This window comes from Podarcis pityusensis (assembly GCF_964106645.2).
Source record: "Podarcis pityusensis genome assembly, chromosome: 13".
Taxonomy (NCBI): Eukaryota; Metazoa; Chordata; class Lepidosauria; order Squamata; family Lacertidae; genus Podarcis; species Podarcis pityusensis.
In genome coordinates this window covers 3,589,559-3,609,586 of record NC_138038.1, presented here as the reverse complement: position 1 = coordinate 3,609,586, position 20,028 = coordinate 3,589,559, and the positions used below count along the sequence as shown (strand labels likewise).

At 41.6% G+C, this 20,028-nt stretch overlaps 1 protein-coding gene across 4 annotated transcripts in view; it reads left to right on the top strand.

The window, feature by feature from the left end:
- Positions 1–20,028, top strand: part of PLEKHG4B (pleckstrin homology and RhoGEF domain containing G4B) — a 79,267-nt gene that overhangs the window by 25,083 nt on the left and 34,156 nt on the right. For 3 of the 4 annotated variants that reach the window (XR_013978542.1, XM_080976461.1, XM_080976463.1), the window contains exons 3-13: positions 1,919–3,239; positions 6,122–6,316; positions 8,198–8,321; positions 9,970–10,063; positions 12,184–12,270; positions 13,228–13,344; positions 14,572–14,670; positions 15,233–15,375; positions 16,162–16,300; positions 17,815–17,937; positions 19,735–19,899. Coding sequence is in view for 3 of the 4 variants with exons in the window: in XM_080976461.1 (XP_080832587.1) it covers positions 1,919–3,239; positions 6,122–6,316; positions 8,198–8,321; positions 9,970–10,063; positions 12,184–12,270; positions 13,228–13,344; positions 14,572–14,670; positions 15,233–15,375; positions 16,162–16,300; positions 17,815–17,937; positions 19,735–19,899 (2,607 nt within the window). In the remaining variant the exon portion in view is untranslated. The remainder of the gene's footprint in view (positions 1–1,918; positions 3,240–6,121; positions 6,317–8,197; positions 8,322–9,969; positions 10,064–12,183; positions 12,271–13,227; positions 13,345–14,571; positions 14,671–15,232; positions 15,376–16,161; positions 16,301–17,814; positions 17,938–19,734; positions 19,900–20,028) is intronic. The other variant, XM_080976462.1, reaches the window with a different exon arrangement.

Sequence of the window (20,028 nt, the reverse complement as noted above, 5' to 3'; positions counted from 1 at the left end):
GCATTCTCTCCTCATGAAAGCCCCCTGACTCTCCTCACACCCGTATCTTCTTCAACTTAGGAGAAATCCTGCTGCACATTGGTGTTTCAGAGTGCTGGCAGAGAGCTGTAGGTAGTTAATAGTAGTCAACATTGTGTTAGATCCTGAATTCATACCCAAAACTCAACAAATGAGCAGCAGCCCTGGATTACTTACTTTTATTTTTGGTGCTGAAATCTGGGATAGATGTTTAAAGAAATCCTCATCTACTACTTGTACCATGAAACATCCATTTCCACCTTACTTGTTTAGCCCAAACTCTCTCAATGGTCTCTCAGTTACAGTTCATAGCACTATTATAAGGAAGTGTGCAGTTGTATGTGACTGGCATTGCATTTATACAGAAATGCCTTCCAAATCCTTGCTCACTTATGTGAAACTTAGGTTGGGACCTGACTATTTTTCTTTTGCTACTAATTTCAAAGTTAAGGGAATGGGGCCTAATCCTTTAATTCTTACAGCATTCAGTGAAGCTTTAAAGCTTTAGGGCTCCCCCACCCCTGCCTTACCCTGGCATTATTAACCAGACAAAAGGCTTTAATGGAGTTGAGCCTCTTCAGATCCAAAGGGTGAATCTTGCTGGTCAAAGGAAATCCCCTTGTCAGAGCCCATGAGTAAAGAAATGACTGCTCAGTGAATGGAAACCTGAGACAGAAATATGCCACCCCTGGCAAAGAGACAGGATGCCTCCGTCAGATACCTTGCTCTCCCAATATTGTTCATTTGAAAAGAAACAATGGAATCTTTATGTACTCCGAACTTAGCAGCTCTCCCTCAAGAGGAAAGGGTCACGGAGAGTGTTTCCTAATGCTTCTTTATAGCCTCAGTTACTAAGATGCATCCCTTTGTTAACTCTGGGAAATCACAAGTCAAACTTCACACATTACATTTTTAGGTGCGCACTTGTGAACAAGATCCAGACAAATGTGGAAACATTTATCATACAGAGATTGAGGACTGGCTGAAACTCTCTGTAGACTAGTTGTTGTTGTTATTTTCCCGTCCATCTGGCTGGGTTTCCCCAGTCACTCTGGGTAGCTTACAGCATATAGATGGCCCTTGAGGTCCCTTCCAACCCTACAGTTTTATGATTCTATGACTTTATGTTCACTAGCAAATGCAGGTTCTCTACCACGAACTGGGTGGAATGGCCCTTCTGCATTTCTTTAGTCCCAGGACAGTTTTAATCAAGAGTATTGACCAGCACAAACCAAAGTGGTTTTCATTCTATAACCTTTTTTCAGCTTTGTTTGCATTACTTCTTTGAATGGGAATGTTTTTTCTACCTGGATAGTTGATATATCTGTTAAAGACAACCCAACAATCCCAAAATATTAACATTGCTTTATTTCAGTTTTATAAATACTGTATATGGGGGGGGGGGCAAGCTACCATAATATGAGCACTATCATCATGTTTGAACATGATCTGCGTAAGGGAAGCTTGTCACTTCCTGTGAAAATTCTAGCAATTTGCTGGTAATGAATTACCATTCTCATGGTTTGGCAGCTTGATAACAAAATCAGTCATTCAAAAATGTAGAAGGGTCTTCTTTCCTAGCCCTGCAGCATATTTGAAAAAATTGATATAACATTTCTAGGAATGAGTTCAGCAACTGATCACAGTAGTCAGAGGAATATGTTCAGGACTAGTTTTGTGATCTATGTTAATTATTTGTACTCATAAGACAGTATTGATTCTGAAACTTTTGTTGGTTCTAAAATAGAACATAACTTTTTATTGTTTACTACGAGTCAACTGCTACATTAATTTACCACATTTTTCTGTTGTACTAAAAGGTGGTTAAATTTGCACAAATGTTAATAGTATAATATAGGCAATTATATTTCACTTAGTTTGCTTTCTCTCTTTTTTACAGAGCAATTATACCGGCCTTATTTTTTACCATGAAGGATGGCCATTGTGCATCCATGAGAAGATCATAGTGCAACTGGCGTCTCTCCACAAAGCCCGTTTAAAACCAGGAGATTTTTACTTCCAGATTGTGCCGGTGAGAAAGCAGTCAGTCAACCTAGTGTTAAAATGTCTCTCCAGACATGGGCAAGGAATGGAAGAGCTTGTTGTACCTGAAACCATGTACGGATATATTTTCACAATAGAGTTTTTGGAAAATGTAAACAGTAAACTGAATGGCTGTCCTTTGCAGAGCTGCTTGCTGACCACAGGCCCAGCCATATATAGGACACCTTGGAAAAATATTGTGAACCCTATATTTGTCCCTACAGCTGAAACAATTCTGCAGACATATTCCAAAAGCTCTCTGCTTGAAAAATTGATCAGCAGCAGTCCTGATGCTAAAGCTATGACACAGACAATGGAAAGCAGCAGCTCACATGAGAGTTCAACCTCTAACGATACCTGTTCTACCGTGATAGAGGTACCGCTTGCAGGCAACTGTGGAAATCAAGGTGATGATGATTCTGATTTATGTCATGGCCCTGGGAGCAAGGCTGAAATACAAACCCCAGCACCCCAAGCTGAGCATGGAACTGTTGATGAAGCAAATCCAAGAGCGCTTTCAGTTGCAGAGCAAGCCATCAAGGAACCAAAAATGACATCTGAATTGACACCCGATTTGTTTAAAGATTCAGCAACTCCTCCGCTAGTGAAAAGAAATGGCCCCAAAAGCATATCCTTCAGCACAGACCTGAGCAGCCCATGTCAAAGAGGGCGGGATTCTCTGTATTTTGAAACAAAGCGATTGTTTAGAAAGTCTTATATAGAAGCTTTGCAAAACCCAATGAGTCTTGGTTCTAGCTCTGAGGAATCCATTGCAGAAGACGAACCGTCAGAGCATGTCATGGGACAGGTGGAGAATGAGTGCAGGGTCACTGGAAAAACATGTGAAAACAATGTTTGGCAAGAAAGCTGTTGGTCTGAAAGAATTTCAAAACAGGAGGAAAGAAGACAGACAGTTAGATTTGGGAATCGTTCCCAGGCCTCTGAAAAATGGACTGTACCTCATGAAACAGCATGTAGCAGGTCAGGTTCACGAAGATCACGGTCTTTAGACAGGACGCATAAGAGCTCACAGAGTGAAGTTTATAAATCCAGGGTGCCTTCAGATGGAGTGTTCAGTGAAAATCCCCCCAAAATCATAAATGGGCATTCTCCAAGGTCTGAGAGACTGGAGTCACATATTCAAGAATTCATTGCTACAAAAAGCAAAGAGGATGAAGGTAAAACAGATGCAAAGTAGATACCTCACTTATTCTTATTTAGTCAGCCTGTTTAAACCATGCTAACCGGTGTGCCTTTAGTTATTTTATTTTAGTTTGGAAGCATAGGTGCTATTTATGTTTATTTGTGGGGTGGCAGGGGTTTTTGTTTTCTGCTGATATCCTGCTATATTCTGAGAGTTCAAAGATAAGTTTGTGGCTTTGAATGATGTAAATAGATCTATAACATTAAGCATACCAACAGCAGAACAAACAGAGCTAGGAAATGGAATGGCAGTGGGATAAATGGAGCTAGACAACAGAAGAACAGCAACTACAGAGCTATCTATCCTGTGTTAGCAATTCTGATAACTCAAGGTTTAAAGTCACCATAGGCACAGTCTAAAGTGTTGGGAAATCAGTGGGATTTTACTTGCACTGAACCAGTGCATGTGATTTAGAACCACTTATCACATGACATTATGCACAGGATTAAGGAAAAACAAAGTGTACAACACTGCATGTGAAAATCACAGCCCCCCCCCCAATATCTGGGTACATGCTATGTATGAGGCATGTATGACTGACTGGACCAAAGAGCTATCATCAGTGGGAATTTATTTTGTTTCTTTTCTGGATATTAATGAGCTAAAAAGATTTCTGGTCTTCATCTGCCTTCTCTAGATCCTCTTTCCCCCTCTTCATCCCCTCTTCTTAACCACTCACTGCTCTTTGTAGCCACTCTTTGTGGGTGTTAGGTCACATTATTTTCCATAGTGGAAAACCACACTCCCTTGAGGTATCCATTTGGTCCAGTAGCTGTGGGGAGCCACAGAGGTCCTGGAGAAACCCATATTACAAAGAAGTTTTCTTATAAAGTGTTTTATGTGATGCTAGATAAATCTGACTTCATTAGACAGAAGAGTATATTGGCCATATGTATATGTAAATGGATATATACGTGTACACACACACACACACACACACACACACACTGTATTTAACAGTCTTCACCCCCACGCTGCATTCCTGCACAAAAGCCTCTTCTGTGTTTGCATAATTCCAACCTGTATGCAGCAATTTATACACATTTAGAATTGTCAGGTGTTTACAATATGCATGAGGAAATAACGCTGTTTCCTATTGCTTTGTAGGAAGTAGGAAAATAACATTCATGTTAGAAACTGATGATATGTGAAGCATCCCTGAAACTATTTTTAACCAGTTGGGTGTTCAGAAAAGTCCAGATTCCCAAGCTTCAAATTTAGGCAGATCTGTTTGTTTAATGTAGGGGAATGATGCTTTTGCAATATTATCTTCCCTTTGCAGATGAGGCAAGGATGTCAGAGCCACAATTCAATTAGTTCCATAGTATCTCAAAATAATCACTAAATGCAAAGTCCCCCGATCCTCAGTTCCTGGCTTTGGCGAGTTAATGTTTTTCCCCTCTCTCTCCCTTTTTTAGAGGATTTCGCTTTGGGTTAGGTCAGAACCAACTTCAGAAGTTGTTGGCTGCTCTAAAAGCAAATATTTATTGTGCCAAGAGCAATATCATATACAGTAATTTTTTAGCATAGCATTTTGCAAATGCTAAATCTTTAAAATATAGCATACTATTTTATCTACTGACATTTAGCAACTGCACTATAACAAGTGGCTGTCAAGTTGTGTGAAGGTATTATATGGTTTTCAGTTTCTCCTAGATTTCAGCAGAAATTTCTTAAGAAATTAAGAGATTTTTTTAAAGAAGTAATCATGAAAAACCAACCATATAGCATTTTGGTCATTTAATACACTTATTCTTGTATCGGCCTATTCAGAAGCCATTTAAATGAATGGATGGAGATTTAAGAAGATTTAGGTTGCAATCGTATGCATATTTATATTGAACGCAAATATAAATCACAAGCAAAAATACATGTGATAGGCTGTTGGTCCCACTGACTTCCATCAGATAGAACTGATTTAAGATGCAATCCTATGCAGACTTCCATGAGAAGTCAATATACAGGCATGTATAGGATTGCACGTAGACAACAACTTTTCTCTGCAAAGTTCTTGCTTCTCAGTCAGTATCCAAGTGGAACTGTGCGGTCAGAAGGGCTGAGTGCATATTATGATCAGAGGCTAAGGCACGAAAGCTGTGGGTTGTTTTTTTAACGTATCTAGTGTCCTGCAAGAAATCAAGCTCCACTTAAATTTCATCACCGTGTAACTCTTTACAAAATCACTTTTCAAAAGTGAAAATTGGCTTCTTTCCAAAGGAAAGAGAGAAAGATCTTGTTGGAGAGGGTGCAACGCTGTGGGATCCCTGATCCACGTGTGGTAGGACTGTTTCCAGAAACATTCTTTCTGGCAAAATATGTCCCCTGAAATTTCTGTTACCATCATTCATAATTTGATTGTGAATCCTAAATTAGCCCTTTTTGTCACTTGAGAGCAGTTGTAACCCTAAGGTTTCATTTCGAACTCTCATCTCTTTCTCTACTTGGAGATAGCTGCCTGGTAGAAAACAGGAGAAAATTTTACTTTGCTTTCCAGGTATGCTTCTGCTTGGGAACTAGCACTTTCCATCACAGCAGTGTTGTAAATGGACAGGCAAAGAGGAACAAATCTTTAGACACATGGTCTTTGTTTATTGTTCACATGACTATGTCAGCACAGCTGTTACAACTCCCTATGTCACATGGGTGTGGACTAATTAAACAGTGAAACTATTATGCATATTCCTTAATTTTACTTTATGCAATTGACAGTCCAATAATATGTACTCTATGTGTTTTTTGGCTTTACGCTATGTTTACGGTGTTACACTTGAAAACCAATAAAACACATTTTTATTTTATTTTATTTTTTAAAAAGAGAGGGTGGAGACTCTAAGCTGTCTTCTTTCACATCACTAGTATTTTCTCCAGACCTCGGAGACTCCAGAATTGATTTTCGAGATTGCGAGTCTACTGTAAATTCACCACCTCTGCTGCATTGCTCTGAGAACGAGCTGCTGTCTGCAAACACTGGGGACCCCAGGCGCTTGCTATCACACCAGTTGCTTGAGGTTAATCAAGAATTACTGCAGTCTGGAGTCATTTCTCTGTGTGGTATGTACTAATAGTAGTGAAAAGTTAATGATGTGTAAGCATGTACAAACTTTACGGAGATCTCTTATTTCATGTTGGGTGGGGGAGGGCTTCCCATGATCTGTCTCAGCACAGTTGGGCTAACTGGGTAAGGGGAATGGGCAGGAGACGAGGGGAGTTCTGCAAAAAGTACTCCAGAAATGCTCCGGGCAACAAAAACATTTAAATTGAAAAATGTAGGCCTTTTTGTCTTCAAGCAGGCAGCACTGACCAACACCCCCCCCAAAGGATCCTTCTTTCAGACAGCGAATACCATCATATAAAAACGAGCTTATCTTCTCACTGTCTGAAGGAAGAATCCAGGCAACTGCTGCCTGTTTCTAAAATGTAAACCTTTTGGTTTTCAGTTTGGAAATATTTGTTGTTGTTGCAGCATAACAACTGATGTCTCTAGTTACAGATGGGTAGCCGTGTTGGTCTGCCATAGTCGAAATAAAAAAATTCCTTCCTGTAGCACCTTAAAGACCAACTAAGTTAGTTCTTGGTATAAGCTTTCGTGTGCATGCACACTTCTTCAGATACACTGAAACAGAAGTTGCCAGATCCTTCTATATATTGAGAAGGTGGGGAGGGGTATTACTTAGAAGGGTGGTGGGAATCGGAGATTGGCAGATAGCTGAGATGAGCCTGTTGACGACTCTTAACGACTGTAATAGGTCTTACAGGAAAAGGCAAGGGGTGAGAAGGTGAGAAATGGCTTAGTCATGTATAATGAGATAAGAATCCGATGTCTCTGTTAAACAACTTAAACAACTCCTAACCTAACCCACAATAATACTACAATAATACTCCTAACCCACAATAATACTACAACCAGACTTAACACGGACACTGGCACCAGAGCCTGCAATAAACCCAGATGCCAACTTTGCTGCCACATACACCCGGACAACACCATTACTGGCCCCAACAACATCACACATACCATCTCGGGACTATTTAATTGCTCATCGTCTAACATTGTGTATGCCATCAAATGCCAACAGTGTCCTTCAGCTCTCTATATTGGACAAACAGGCCAAACCTTACGCCAAAGAATAAACGGACATAAATCTGACATCAAGAATCACAAAACAGAGAAACCAGTAGGAGAACACTTCAGTCTCCCAGGACATTCTATACAAGATCTCAAAGTAGCTGTTTTACTACAAAGGAATTTCAGAAATAGACTGGAAAGAGAAGCTGCTGAATTACAACTCATTACCAAACTTAAAACAATGGAGAGACCTGGTCTGAACAGAGACATCGGATTCTTATCTCATTATACATGACTAAGCCATTTCTCACCTTCTCACCCCTTGCCTTTTCCTGTAAGACCTATTACAGTCGTTAAGAGTCGTCAACAGGCTCATCTCAGCTATCTGCCAATCTCCGATTCCCACCACCCTTCTAAGTAATACCCCTCCCCACCTTCTCAATATATAGAAGGATCTGGCAACTTCTGTTTCAGTGTATCTGAAGAAGTGTGCATGCACACGAAAGCTTATACCAAGAACTAACTTAGTTGGTCTTTAAGGTGCTACAGGAAGGAATTTTTTTATTTCAACTGATGTCTCTGTTAGTCAGGAGAAAGCAAAGCTGTTCCTTTATGCATTTCCTAGGGCAAAGGGACACGTGTGGGAGGAGGGAGGGAGATGTCCCCCAAGTAAAGGGATGAAGGTTCCCCACAAAAGAATCTGTTACGCTCTGTTCCCCCTCAGCTTTCGAAAGGAGCCACTTCTACTCATGCAGGCAAAGTTATTTGGTTTGTGGGAAAAGTGATTTGGTTTGTGGGAAAGAAGACACTCAAGAGGTGTCGACATTATTACAGAGGATTCATTTATATATATAATTTTTCCATAGGAAACAGGGATCGTGGTGGAAGAGCAGTTGTGCAGGTCTGCATGAGTAATAGTGCTTGGTTAAGTGAACCTTTGAGAGTCCATGAGCTCACACAACTTCTAGTGTATTTCCACAGTATTCCCAGGTAAGAAGCAGCAGCAACTGTTCATGTTTTTGGTGTAACATTCATGCCAGTAGTGCAGAGGAGTTAAGACTCAATTTTCATCAAGGCCCTAGAATAATAGCTTGCTTGAAACAGAAGAACTACTAAAAACCACTGCTTATATAGGGTGTAACAGTAGCTAGATACAGCAGAGGGCTCCTGTTCCTATGCTGTGGGTGAGAGGGGCTTCAGCAAGGATGCGAGGCTGCCCCAGCTGAAATTCATTTTTCTTCGCAGTTGTTGGAGGTAAAAGAGTGTGGCCAGCCTGGTGTGAATGTTTCACACTGTGGTTATTTCATTTATTATTATTCTTTATTTCTTGTACCCCACCCATGTGACTCGGTTGCCCCAACCACTCTGAATGAGAACAATTAGGGAACATTGCAAGGATCAGTGTGGATCTCCATGTGCTGCCTCTCAGCTAGTTTTGGCACATGTACAAATGCTTATAGGTGCACCAGTTCTTTTGGGGTGAATTAGATGGTGTCCCTTGAAGTTCTGTTGTATGTAACAGGTCTTGGCACCCAGTTCTCTTGATGCTCAAGCATCTATATAAGAACATAAGAATAGCCCGGCTGGTTGAGACCAATGGCCCATCTAGTCTGGCGTTCTCTTCTCACAGTGGCCAACTAGATGCCTATGGGAAGAACGTGAGCACAAGAGCAATCTTCTCCCACCCGCCCCGCAGTTTCCAGAAACTTGTTTTCGGAAGCATTGCTGCCCCCCAACAGTGGAGGTAGAGCATAGTCATCATGGCTAGTAGCCATTGGCAGCCTCTCCTTCTCCATGAATTTGTCTAATCCTCTCTTAAAGTCATCCAAGTTGGTGGCTGCCACTGTCTCCATAGTTTGACTATGTTCTGCTGCGTGAAGAAGTCATTTCTTTTCTCTGTCCTGAATCTCCCAACATCCGGCTTTGTTGGACATCCACGAGTTGTAGCGTTATGAGAGGGAGAAGAACTTTTCTCTATCCGCTTTATCCATGCTATGCATAGTTTTATAAACTTCAATCCATTCACCTCTTACTCACCTTATCTCTAAACTAAAAAGTCCCCAATGCTGCAGCTTTTGTTAATAAGGCACTTGCTCCCTCCCCCTTAATCATTGGGGTGGCCCTTTTCTGAACCTTTTCCTACTCTACAATATCAATTTTTTAGGTGAGGCGACCAGAATTCTACACAGCAGTCCAAATTCAGTTGCATCATAGATTTCAGCATTATGATACCAGCAGTTTTATTTTCAGTTCCTTTCCTAATAATCCCTAGCATGGAATTTGCCTTTTTCATGGCTGCTGCATGGTGTAAATTGCTATTTAATCTTCCTCTGTGCTCATTATGGCCACGTATTTCATTTTCATTTTACAGTGGTACCTCGGGTTAAGAACTTAATTCGTTCTGGAGGTCTGTTCTTAACCTGAAACTGTTCTTAACCTGAAGCACCACTTTAGCTAATGGGGCCTCCCACTGCCACCACATGATTTCTGTTCTCATCATGAAGCAAAGTTCTTAACCCGAGGTACTATTTCTGGGTTAGCGGAGTCTGTAACCTGAAGCGTCTGTAACCTGAGGTACCACTGTACTTTTAAACATTTTGTAAGTGTGGTTTAAATAACTTCCTCTTATTTCTTTCAGAAAGGATGCCCGTTCTTTGGGGCTACTTATTTTAGTGGATGCCCGCAAAAGTCAGAATGTAGCTGTCCTCTTCAAAGCCTTTACAGCATTACAGGTATGAATGTATTTAGCATCACAAACTAAAAGAAGGATATTATTCTAATTATTCTAATTATTATGTGTCCATCTTGTCCAGGGAAAATGAACAATATTTCTTCATTTGAAGCCAGGGCATTTTCAGTAGGCCTTTTCTGTTGATAATCCAAAAACTACTAGCATTAAGCTTCAGGGTATTCAGTTTATGCGACTTATAGTGATGGGGGTAAGAATGGTTGATTTATACCCATTTGCTAGTGTTTATTCTCATTATTTGGCCTGGAACTATAAAAGGCTAGCACTATGGATTCTTCTTTAGCGATCACTCGTAGCTGAGTAAGATTGTCTTTCATAAACACGGTTTTAACAATGAGTCCATAAGTGACGGTGGAGGCCAATTCTGGAGCCACACGTCCTCATCCTGAAAGCATTGCATGTGACATGTTTTCCAACATTTGTAGCCCCCTACTGAATGTCATGGGGTTTCAACAGCATTCTTCGGCTAACATACTTACAGGTTTTGGAGAAATATGTTCTGGGGAAAGCGTCTAGTAGTAGGTAATCAGGTACTTTGTGGTCTCCAAGTCATTATGTAGGTGGGGAAGCTAATTATTGTTCAGTTCACAGCAATATAATTATCTCACTAAGCTGACTTTAGTATTTTCTATACACCTACAATATGACAGGCATATTTCCGTGTGGAAAAGCAAGTCATCACAAGAAGTAGAATTAAATTCTGAAAGCAAGGCAGTTTGTCTTGGCACAGTGTATTAGCAAACTCTGGCCTCGGCTGAAAGTAGTTGAATAATGCTGTTATTTATTATAATCCCTTTCTTTGTAAGGATCTGGCATTTTCCATATATTAACTCCACTTTTGATTTTTTTAAAAAAAATTAATTCATAGTGCATCAAAGTTTGTATCTACAATAATGTAAAGGGCATTTCCTAAAAAAAAGGTTGTTCTGTACATTTTTTTATGTAGTGAGGGTTTAACTGATGTCTTTATGTTATTATCTGCTCCCTTGCTTGAAGGAAAAATGTGTTTTGGAAACAATTCAATTTTATAATGTTCATAATTTTAGTTACACAAATAAAATGCAGTTTGGCTCTCTGCGGATTCTGGTGAACTTGAAGAAGGTGGGGTGTGTAACATTGACCATACTAGATTTGATTATAATGATGTGGGTGAGGACAGCAACATTTCCTAAAAGTCACAGTGGCATCCAGCATTCCTTTTTGAATTAAAACTTTGAACACTGCCCAGCCAAAGTTAAGTACTTTAATGACAGGTGTTGTTGCTCTTAGCTGCACTCCCTCCCTCTGGCTCCATCCCTGAGCCACCAGCTACCACCAGGCTCTCTGCTTTAAGATTCACCACCATATCTGAGTCTCAGGAGACCTGCCAGCCATATTTACCTTCTGCAAGTGAGGCAAAGGAGGTGTCAATCCAGTTGTTTATGCCAGTTTCAGGTTTTGGGGGCCCCTTGGACATCTTCCTAGGTGCACACTCCTCCTCCTCCGCCTCCTCCTCCTCCTTGCTGTTACCCAGTCCCACACCACTTCCAGAGAGAGAGAGAGAGAGGACAAGATGTGCAGATGTTACTGCTACTTCTCCTTGCTTTCTCAGAAGGAGCAGTTGACAACATCAAAAAGAGTACTCTGCTTACTGTAACTACGTCTGCTAAAGAGTCTTTTGTGTGAAATACAAAACACATTTATATTAAGATCAAGGGGGCTTACTTCTGGTGTACAGTGGTACCTCCAGATACGAATTTAATTCGTTCCAGAGGTCCGTTATTAACACGAAACCATTCTTAACATGAGGCGCGCTTTTGCTAATGGAGCCTCCTGCTACCAGCGCGTTGCCAGTGCGCGACTTCCACTCGCATCCTGGGGCAAAGGTTGCAACCCAGGGCCATCTCCTTCCGGGTTAGCGGAGCACGTTACCCAAAGCATGCGTAAGGAGGACGGTACATAACCCGAGGTTCCACTGTGCTGGCATTATCTGCTAACTGTCTTTCCAGTCTGAATCCTCCTCAGTGATTGCTGCTGCTATTGGTTTTTGCTGTTGGTTTTTCTTAATTCTTATTTCAAATAAGGTGTGCATATTGTATTTCATCAAATTCATTTTGTTTTTAGAATGCCGTTCCTCATTCCATTCATAGTGTTCTGATCTTGACTGATAAGGAATCTGCCTTTAAGCCTGACAAAGAAGTTGCATTTCAGGTATATATATATATATTTAAACAGAATTTTAAATATGGAAAGCTCATGTGAATTACGCCACAGTTATCCTGCAGTAAGCGCCTCTGCTATGTTGCTCTCAGGAAGCCAGACAGCATTGGTAACTAGCTTCACAACAACAAAACCTTCTGAGATCAAAGGAGACTGAGTAAGGACTGGCTAATGTCAAGCTAAATGTGTGACCCTCTGTGTGTCTTTTTTCTTCTTGAGGGATAGTGTCCCTTTAAAGCAAGGGTGAGAGCCCTAGGACCCAGGGGCCAGATGTGGTCCTCCAGACCCACCTGTCTAGACCTTGATCTTCTCCCTGGTCCACCCCCCTCACTGACCCTGCTCTTGAGTGTTCTGGCCTGGTTGGAATGTGTCCTTGAGCTCTGACCTTGCCTCTTGCCTGTCTGGATGGAAGGCAGAGAACTGTGTGTGAGTGACATCGATACAAGGCTACTTTAGAAAGCTCAAATGGGCATTAGTTGCTTTGCCTATTTTTGCTTCTGGCTTTGCCCACAAATGGCACATGTCCCTCAGATGGTTGCCCAGAAGAGGCTGGGAAAGTTTCTCTGCCCCTCTGCAGAGAAGAGAGTCGGATTGCTATGTCAGGCTATTTGGTGAGTATCTTCCCTCATTCACCAAGCACTTCATTCAGTGACTTCTCCCTGAAGGGGTGGGTACACTGATGTTATTACTTTCCCACTTTATGCCAGTACTCAGATAATGCAAATTCCCCTTCCTGAAGAATTTGGTAAAAGGGAAATCCCATATATGAAGAAAGCTGCCAGGCTACTTTTTGACCAGCTGCAATTCTTCGAGATTATCTGAAAGGTGCATTGCTAGGCATCCAGCAAACATTCTGGGACTTGGTTTTCTTTTGTTTGACACAATGCAAATCTCATTCAAAAGTTTGGTGTCTACAAATTTTATATAGGTGTTAACTTTGTTTGACAGTGTGAAGTTCTCACATCGCTCAAGGCTTTGCATAGATTCATTGACTGTACCCAACTGACAGCAGAGTTTGATGGAACATTCCCTTATAGTCATAATGACTGGATATGCTTTCGAAGGGTGAGTTAAGGTTTGGAACTCTTTTTAATGGTGCTTTCTGAAACAATTTTTGATTGCCTTGGTTAACATTTAGTTTGTCATAAAAGTTAGTTGTTAATAATATTTACCGGAATCAAGAATGATCCAGGTAAACATTCTTAGGTCAATTCAGGGATCATCTCAGATTGTGGCTGAGAAGTCTTACCTAGGATTTGGCATGTTGTTTGGAAATGACAAACCACAATTACAGCCATTTCTCCATTTCCAGAGGCTGTTTGCACAATAGAGATGAAAAACAAAAGCAGACTGCTCTAAATCATGGTTTGTTTATAGTATTTTGGAAATTCAAACTATGGCTTGCATTGTGAATTACGCATGCTGCAAGCCATGGCTTGCTGTGATGTCTGAACTAAGCCAGTGAATCTTCCTTTAAAAAAAAAGGATCTAGAAAAAAGAATGTGCAGATTGAGTGGGCTGTCATGACCACCACAGTGGGGAAAAACCCTTATCAGATCAGCTATAGTTTTTTCACCACAGTGCCTTAGGGATTTGTAAAGGTGTTGAACTCTATAAATGTAATTCATATTGAGACAAGATTTATGGTGGTATGACACATGCCTTCAAATACTGATTGTACCACACAGCTCTAAAGTGGGGTGGAGGGTGATTTGCAGTGGACACATCATGCTGAAACTCTCCCCCAACAACATTTCTTCTGACCCAGATGTGTTTTAGGTCTTGAGACAACTGGCTGGGTTTCCCCAAGCCCACTGCCCCTCTGCTTTAATGCCCCAGTATGCTGGGTAACCAATTTAAACTCCTATAAGATCCTCTCATAGTCAAGTAAGCAGCCTTTCTGAGCATCTGGATCCTGGTTATTAGAAAAATGTGGACAGGACAAATGTTTAATTCAGGTCACTAGATATGACCTGAATTAAAAACAACCAACCTGTTTATGACTTGTTGTTTGTGTGTCCTAAGAAACACATGGTGCAAGCTAAGGAGGCAATACTAACTCTCAACATTGGTGGACATTATTGCTGAACCAGTTTGGAAAGAGAGTACACTGAAATTTAATGAAATCTATAGCTTATTATTTCCATGGACTCTTAATAATATACCTCATGTTGCAATTTTGTGCATGTGGACACATCCTATCACAAGCACAGCTCATCAGTACTATCAAATAACTGTAAAAAATGCTATTTTCTGTTCCGTTTTAACCATTTATTGTACCTGTACTTCCAGAAACTTGAGCCATTTATTACAAACTGCAAAGAGGCCCTTGTTTTCTTGCAATACTCTTTATGTTCACTCAGCAATATCCAGACGCCAAGTACTGCACAAGTGAGTATTGGTCTTGTTCAGTGTTTTTAAATGTAGCACCAGCAGTACTTAACTGAGTTTGAAACACTGCTTGCTGGGAGGAGTAAACAGAGCTTATTGATAGGAGTCTCCGGGTTCCAATCTTGCCTCTCCCTCTTTCCCTCTTTCTCCGTCCTTCAACCCCTAATAAGAGGATCACAATATTTGCATTGCTGTTTGCTGCATCCATCAGGTCATGGAAATGCATGGCTGGACCATGTTTAGGGGGGCCCAGGGCAAGAGGCCGTCTGGGGCTCTCTGCAGGGTGCCTCCAGATGACTCTCAAGCAGGGCCTGCCCCATGAGCTTACTGGGTGGCAGGACAGGCAGAGAGAGGCTTCTGAAGAATTGTCCAGTCTGGTGCTTTTCCACCAGTGTCACCACGTTCTTATAAGGAAAAAACTATAATGCTGCTGTGGGTGGTTTCCAGAATGGCTGGTTGCCAATGCTGGGTCTGAGTTCTTCAATAAGAGAGTGCTGCATTTTCAGGTATATTCGCTGCAGAATGACTTGCAAAGCAAACAGGCTTTCATTATTTTTTTTAGGAGGTGGATGACTTAATGAATAAACACAAGACGATGATGAAACTTGTTCTGGAAGATAAACTGTTGGTCACCTTAAGGCTTGAGGGTGGGACAGTCCTTGCAAGGCTTAGAAAGGAAGAGTTCTGTAACACAGAAGATTATAGGTAGGTACTTCATATGCCAATATTACTGCATTATGCATTGTTAAGCACTCTGTCATTATGGCGCCAGCTGGAAAATAATGCTTAAAAAAAAATCTGGATGTTGGAACAAATGAAAATGTCACCATAGGTGTCGCAAAGGAACCAATGATCACGTTGTGTTTTAGAAAGAGACAGGAGAAAATGCCGTCCAAGGTGACAGTTAAATACTGTATAGTGTTTTGCCAGCACCAAGGCAAAGCCCACATATCCTATAGGCATGCAAAGTTCAGCTTTTGGTGCATTCATTTCAAAGTGCAGGCTCTCTGCCACTGCTAATAACCTAAACCAGCATTTCCCAACCTTGGGCCTCCAACTCATAGAATCCTCAGCTAGCAAGACCAGTGGTCAGGGATGATGGGAATTGTAGTTCGAAAACAGCTGGAGGCCCAAGGTTGGGAAACACTGACCTAAACTACTCCGTGAAGCTCAAAAACAGCTTGTTCTGTAATCTGAATTGGGTAACTCAAAGTTAGAGGGAACATTCCAAAACTCCATTCTGTAAGTGAAACTCGCTACACATTTTTCTGAACCACAGCCTTTAATTTAAAAAACATACCAATGATACATAATGTAATGGGGCAGAGATTATTATGTAGGATTATTGCCTCTGTCATTTTTGGCCAGCAGAACCTGAAGTTTGTCACTGCTTTTTGAAACGGATCAGGTAAGCACTTTTAATTTCTAGTAGCTTCAGTAGTTATTTGCTATTTAGTTAACCAACTCTTGGTTTCTTCCTCTCTCCAACAGAGATGCCATGGAGACTATTACGAAGCTGTATAATCGAGTAGATGAGGAAGTTCATAGGCTGGTTCTATTGTCTAATAAATGTCTGCAACAACTAGAGAATCTCTTGGCAATGAGAAAATTTGAAGAAGGCTGTGAACAGGTCAGTAAAGTTGCTTTTCAGCTTTAAAAACAACAGCTGGGAGATCCAATCACAGATTTTCTGCTGTCTCATCTAGTTTGATACTTAAATGTGTGACTGAGACCATGCCATATCTCTCAGTAACATTTACTTAAGTAAGTTTGCTGTGAGACATAGTCTACAGACTATGGTTTGTTGTTAGTGAAACAAACCACAATTCCTGATTGAAATGTAATGCCAAGTCAGGGATTACAGTGAATTTCACCTTTGTACAGTAGGTGAATTTCTCCCACGCTTTCACATTCCTCTCTATTCCCCATCCAGACAAGCCAGAGGCATCACCAGAGCTCGAGGACACATCCCTGCCAGGCAGAAACACACAAGGAGGGGGCAGAGCAGGACCAGTAAGGGTGTGGCTGAGGAGTAGGGTAGTAGCCTGGGGAAAGTCCCAAGAGCCACATACAGAGACCTGGAGGGACACATTTGGCCCCTGGACCTGAGGTTCCCCATCCATGGTTTACTGTGACATGTAAACAAAACATTTTTTTTGTTTGTTTCCTCCGGTTAAAGAAAAAATTGTTACATTTCAAATGCCTGAGATCAAATTGATAGTCAAAAAGGAATTTCTTTCACATGCTCTCCAGAATGGTAGCTCCATCAATTTGTTGTAGTAAAATGAATATCTCTTTATATTTAGGAGCACAGGAAGCTGATTTATGCCGATTCAGACTATTGGTCCTTCCTGCAAACTATTATGTACACCAGGCACCCCCAACCTGCAGCCCTCCAGATGTTTTGGCCTACAACTCCCATGATCCCTAGCTAACAGGACCAGTGGTCAGGGATGATGGGAATTGTAGTCCAAAACATCTGGAGGGTCGAAGGTTGGGGATGCCTGATCTACTCTAACAAGTGGCTCGCCCCACCTGGAGAAGCCAGGGATTGACGCTGGGACCTTCTGCAAGAAAAGAGATGTTCTGCTAGTGAGCTGCAGCCCTTCCCCATCAAACCCAGTAGAGCTACTTTATTGGGAATTAATTAATCCAGAATTGCCCACCACCAGCAGGCAATATGCCCCCTCCTACTGAAAGATTACCCCTGTGTGAATGTGGCCCTCCACAGGCCAAAAGAGGCCACACTTTCCTTTGTGGTGATGTCACATCAAGTCTTTGCCTTAAAAGTTATTGGGTGGGGAGGGAGCTGTCTCATGCTTTTAGTAACATGCATGGTTTGGCCCTCAGGAGAACTTTCTCAGTGGTCCCTTTATACCACTGGCCATGCATGTTGAAACATGTGAAGGAAAAGGAGTGCAGGAGGCTGGGGGTATGTGTGCATGCACACACGTGCACACGCATATAAATTAAAGTGGTTTCGGGCCACGGTTGCAACTAAACAGCACCATACATTCTAAAACATTAGAGCAGTTTGCTTTAAAATAAGGGTTTTTTAGACCCACATTATTTTGATGAAGATGCACATTTTTGCTAAATGAACTGTTCGTTACTTCTAGATATAAAGCCTTGTATTCATTACAGATAAAAGTCTGGTTTGAAAATGAGAGAGAACAATATATTGGGCCTTTGGATCAAGAACACCTTTCAGTTGAAAATGTGAAAAGGAAACAGGAACAGTTCCTGGTTTTCAGTGAAAAGGCGATGGTAAGTGCTTTGCTTTCTTAAACTTTATGCATGTAGCTTAAAACATGTGACAGCCAGGCCCATAACCATGATGGGGCTTTTGGCTATTTGCTGCAGCCATTGAAACTCTGGAAAACTTGATATGACCAACAATACCAAGGGTGTGTGATTCACAATCACCATGGTTTGCGCATCGGCTAACAAATACCTTTTGAAACCCCAAATCCTTCTTTTCTTGTGTAATAGAAAGTATTTGGTAAAGAAGAAAGAAAATTTACAACTTGGTGTTTTAGTTTGTGGGGTGTCGTATCCAATGGAATGGAATGGGTGTTCACCCTCTCGCGAGACACTAGACAGGAGCAAAGACCTGTGGGAAGTAGGCTGAACTCCCTCAGTTTTTCCTGTCTAGACGCAGCCAGTACGTTCCTCCTAGCTCTCCTGACACAGCTACGGTTTTTACTAGTTTCTGAACCCTCTTTTTTTCTTTAGATTTCCCTTATTGTCATTTTAGTTTTATAGTTCTTTGTCTACGCATTGTTGTTGTTTTTACGCGCGCACACACACAAAACCCTTTCCGTTGCTCTTTATGTTTGGTTGTTCCACTTATTTGCCACCCTTCTTTTATTCCTTAGTTGTTTATATTGAATTTATTTCCAGAACCAGTGCCCTTGCTGCAGTGCCAAAGGCCGTTCCTGCTTTCAGGTGGCCCTTTGTCGGCACACTCTTTTTCTTTCTCTCAGCAGCTTCAGCGGCTGCCGCCATTTTTCTGGGATCACAACAGAGTGAGTGTTCCTAATATGTCCCTGCCTGACTGCTGCTATTTGCCTTTGAAATTGAGCCCTGACTGACTGCTTCCTGGTTAGCTTTGGTGGCAACGGAGTGCCTGCCCCTTGTCCTCATCCTCCTGGTCGGCAGCTGTGACAAGGAGAGTGTGTGTAGCTTCTGTCCCCCGCCCCCACAGTGTGGCAAATGGAGTGTGTGGCTTTTGCTTGCCTTTTCTCCTGGTTCACAGAGTGGCAAACAGAGACCTTTGGGATATTAGAGTCCCTTCCCCTAACCCCTTCAACTCCATGGAAAAAGAGGCTGAGGATGAGTTTCCTTTTCCTTCGCTCCATCCTCTTTGCTAGAAGCAGAAGTTGACAATGATTAGTGATGGTTCTGTTCAAGACGAATCCTTTTCTGTAAGACTGTTCCAAGAGGCTAGTGCCCCCATCCTGAAACGTAAGATAATGCACAGATTAGAATTATCAAATTGGACCAGCTGTCCTCAGCTGACGCGGCCTTTGGTCGTACAGTGCTCCAACAGGTATTATAGTCAATGTATTGCAGAGATGGGACCCGCCTGAATTGATGTCTCAGCTGTGGTATGTCCCATTCCATTGGATACGACGCCCCACAAACTAAAAAGAACAATTGGTCTTACCTGAAGTGTAGTTTTGGGAGTGGGGCATTGTATCCAATGGACCCCACCCTATGGTGCTCTACTATATACTGTTGGGTGGGAGTATAGCCTACCTTGAGTGCTAGTTCCTTGTGTTGTGTTTCCTTGCCTTTCAGATACTTAGCAATTTAGAGATTTTATTATAGAAATTTCCAAAGCCAAGGAAGTGGGAAGTAGCCAGGTATTTTTTTTAGGGACTATGTTGGTACTTTCTGTTTGGCAAATCCAGAAAACTGAGGAAGTCCAGCCTACTTCCCACAAGTCTTTGCTCCTGTCTAGTGTCTTGCAACAGGACACCCATTCCATCCTGTTGGATATGACGCCCCACTCCCGAAAGTACATTTCAGGTAAGACCAGTTGTTCTTTTTATGTTACAGCAATATTCCCAGAAAGGACTACAGCTCATAAAGGAGAATTCTTCATTAAAATCTGAAGAAGAATTTCAGGCTTTCAGTAGGTATCTGAGTAACATCACAATTCAAACCGAGAAGAGGAGATGTGAACTGGAGAAGCTGCTTAAGCTATATGACTTTTATGAAAAAGTAAGAATATTTCTATTTTCTTTTTATTTCATCTTACACCACTCTACATGTTATGTTCAGTAGTAGATCACAGAAGTGTCTGCATGCTCTTTGCTCTTCTACAGTATGACTTTGCACTGCAGGGGGTGG